Source organism: Penaeus vannamei, chromosome 12 (genome assembly GCF_042767895.1).
Source record: "Penaeus vannamei isolate JL-2024 chromosome 12, ASM4276789v1, whole genome shotgun sequence".
Classification (NCBI taxonomy): domain Eukaryota; kingdom Metazoa; phylum Arthropoda; class Malacostraca; order Decapoda; family Penaeidae; genus Penaeus; species Penaeus vannamei.
In genome coordinates, this window is record NC_091560.1 from 25,785,195 (window position 1) to 25,787,694 (window position 2,500).

The 2,500-nt window shown below is 43.5% G+C and overlaps 1 protein-coding gene across 1 annotated transcript in view; it reads right to left on the reverse strand.

Moving 5' to 3' along the window:
- The window catches only part of LOC138863513 (fibrous sheath CABYR-binding protein-like), a 2,509-nt gene extending 210 nt beyond the window's left edge, over window positions 1-2,299 (reverse strand). The window contains exons 1-4 of the mRNA XM_070127667.1: window positions 2,237-2,299; window positions 595-741; window positions 356-445; window positions 1-153 (exon numbers count right to left, since the gene is read on the reverse strand). The exon at window positions 1-153 is cut by the window's left edge and continues 210 nt beyond it. Of these exons, the coding sequence (XP_069983768.1) occupies window positions 1-153; window positions 356-445; window positions 595-741; window positions 2,237-2,299 (453 nt within the window). The remainder of the gene's footprint in view (window positions 154-355; window positions 446-594; window positions 742-2,236) is intronic.
- Window positions 2,300-2,500: the final 201 nt, after the last annotated feature.

A 2,500-nucleotide genomic window follows, 5' to 3' on the forward strand; every position in this document is an offset into this window, starting at 1 on the left:
AGCGGACACTCCTTGCTCAGCGGGCTCTTCCTGCTCAGCGGGCATCTGTTCAGCGGGCTTCTCCTGCTCAGCAGGCATCTCCTGCTCACCGGGCACCTCCTGTTCAGGGGGCACTTCCTGCTCAGCAGACACCTCTTGCTCAGGGAACACCTCCTGCTCAGCGGGGACCTACTCTCATCTGGCTCCTGCTCAGTGGACACATCCAGCTCAGCGGGCACATCCTGCTAAGCGGGGACCTCCTGCTCAGCGAGAACCTGTTCAGCAGGCTCTTCCTGCTCAGTGGACACCTTTTGCTAAGCGGGCCCTTAGTGCCCAGCGAGCTTCTGCTCATTGGGACCTAATACTCATCGGGTACCTCCTGCTCAGCGGGCTCTTCCTGCTTAGCGGGTTCGTCCTGTTCAGTGGCCACCTCCTGCTCGGCGGAGACCTGCTTAGTAGGTTCTTTCTGCTCATCGGGCTCTTACTGCTGAACGGGCTCCTGCTCAGCGGGCACGTCCTGCTCAACGGGGATCTCCTACTCAGCGGGCTCCTGCTCAGCAGACACTTCATGCTTAGCGGGGACCTACTAGCGGGTTTTTCCTGCTGAGCGGGTACATCCGGCTCATCGGGCTCTTCCTGCTCAGTAGACACCTCCTGCTCAGTGGATACTTCTTGCTCAGCGGGCTTCTCCTGCTCAGCTGGCATCTCATGCTCAGCGGACACCTCCTGCTCAGCGGACACCTCTTGCTCAGCGGGCTCCTCCTACTCATCGGGGATATCTTGTTCAGCGGGCACCTCCTGCTAAGTGTGGACTCGCCTCGCCACGTGCTCAGGTGAAAAGGGGGCGTGGCAGCTGGTCGCTCAAGTACTCCACCGGAGACGCCCACTACTGCAACTGAGGGCCGAGTTGAGGGGCGTGGGCGTCTTTCTTTATTCATTTTCTAAAGAATGGAGTGGCGATTTCATTTCGGGAAATTCAATTTGGTTTTGGTAATTTCACTAAGGAGATATTTCACTTGAAGATTTGGTTATATTTTCGTAGGGATTTCAGCGTTGTTAAAAATTCCTGCGTTATTAGCAAACGAACTGGTCTTGGTTCTTGTGACGGATTGCTTTAAATTTTATCTTATTTTATTTATTTATATTAATTTATTCATCTATTATTATTACTATTATTGTAGGAAATTAGCTTTCGTTGGACATCTATGATCATAATTGATATCAAAAGCCGAAGGTATAATTTTGATTTATCTTTTTTTGTGGATTGTTTCTTGTTTGTAATCATTTTCGTTAATTTTGAAGCTATTTTCGAAAACTGTTTGGAATCAAACACTCAGAACTGACGACATCCTTTGACTTTTAAAAGAACCAAATTATTCACACATGGTCTGTTTCTATTCTCCTTCACCACCACCGTCAGTCCACTACTCTACTTGCTCCTCTTACTCTTCCGCAATTTCTTCTCTCCTCCTCCTCTTCCCTTTCTTCCTTCTACCCTCCTACTCCTACTCCCATTCCTCCTCTCTTCCTCTTCCTCCTCAATTCCCCCCATCTCCCTCTTCCCATTCTTTCCCTTATCCCCGCCTTCTCCTTCACCCTCATCACCCTCTTTCCTTTTCTCCCTCACCGCTCCTACTCATTTACATAAATATAATTAAATTCGCCATACATATATCGTTTAATTATTATCATCATAAGTTTCATCATTATCATGCACATATGCATATATATATATATATATATATATATATATATATATATATATATATATATATATATATATATATATATACATATATATACATATACATATACATATATAAACATAAATATATAAATATATATATATATATATATATATATATATATGTATATATATATATATATATATATATATATATATATATATATATATATATATATATATATATATATATACATATATAACCTCTCCGATCTGGACCCGAACCCTCGCGCTGCAGGCAGGTAACTGGAAGACGGACGCTGTACCACTGAGCTACACGACCCACTGAGAGAAGTGTGCAACTAGGAGCTGTCTACCTTCCATAGACATTACCTATCTATTCATACGTGAGTAAGGATAGCCAAAGTTTACACACACACTCCCCCTGGGTTAGGTGAAGAGAACTCGATGGATATTGATAGAGCTGTTCAAATCTCAAATGAGAAATTCTGGAGGTGTCTTTAATGAAAGCTGGAATAAAGCGCTACCGCATTGATATGGTGAATAAATAACCTTTCCGATCGGGCTTCGAACCAACGCCGTCGCAGGCAGGTACAGTGGCACATCGTCCGTCATGCAGTTGCCTACAACGGCGAGGGTTCGAGTCCCGATCGGAGAGGTTATCTATTCATTATATCTATGCGGTAGCGCATTATTCCAGCTTTCATTATATATATATATATATATATATATATATATATATATATATATATATATATATATATATATATATGTGTGTGTGTGTGTGTGTGTGTGTGTGTGTGTGTGTGTGTGTGT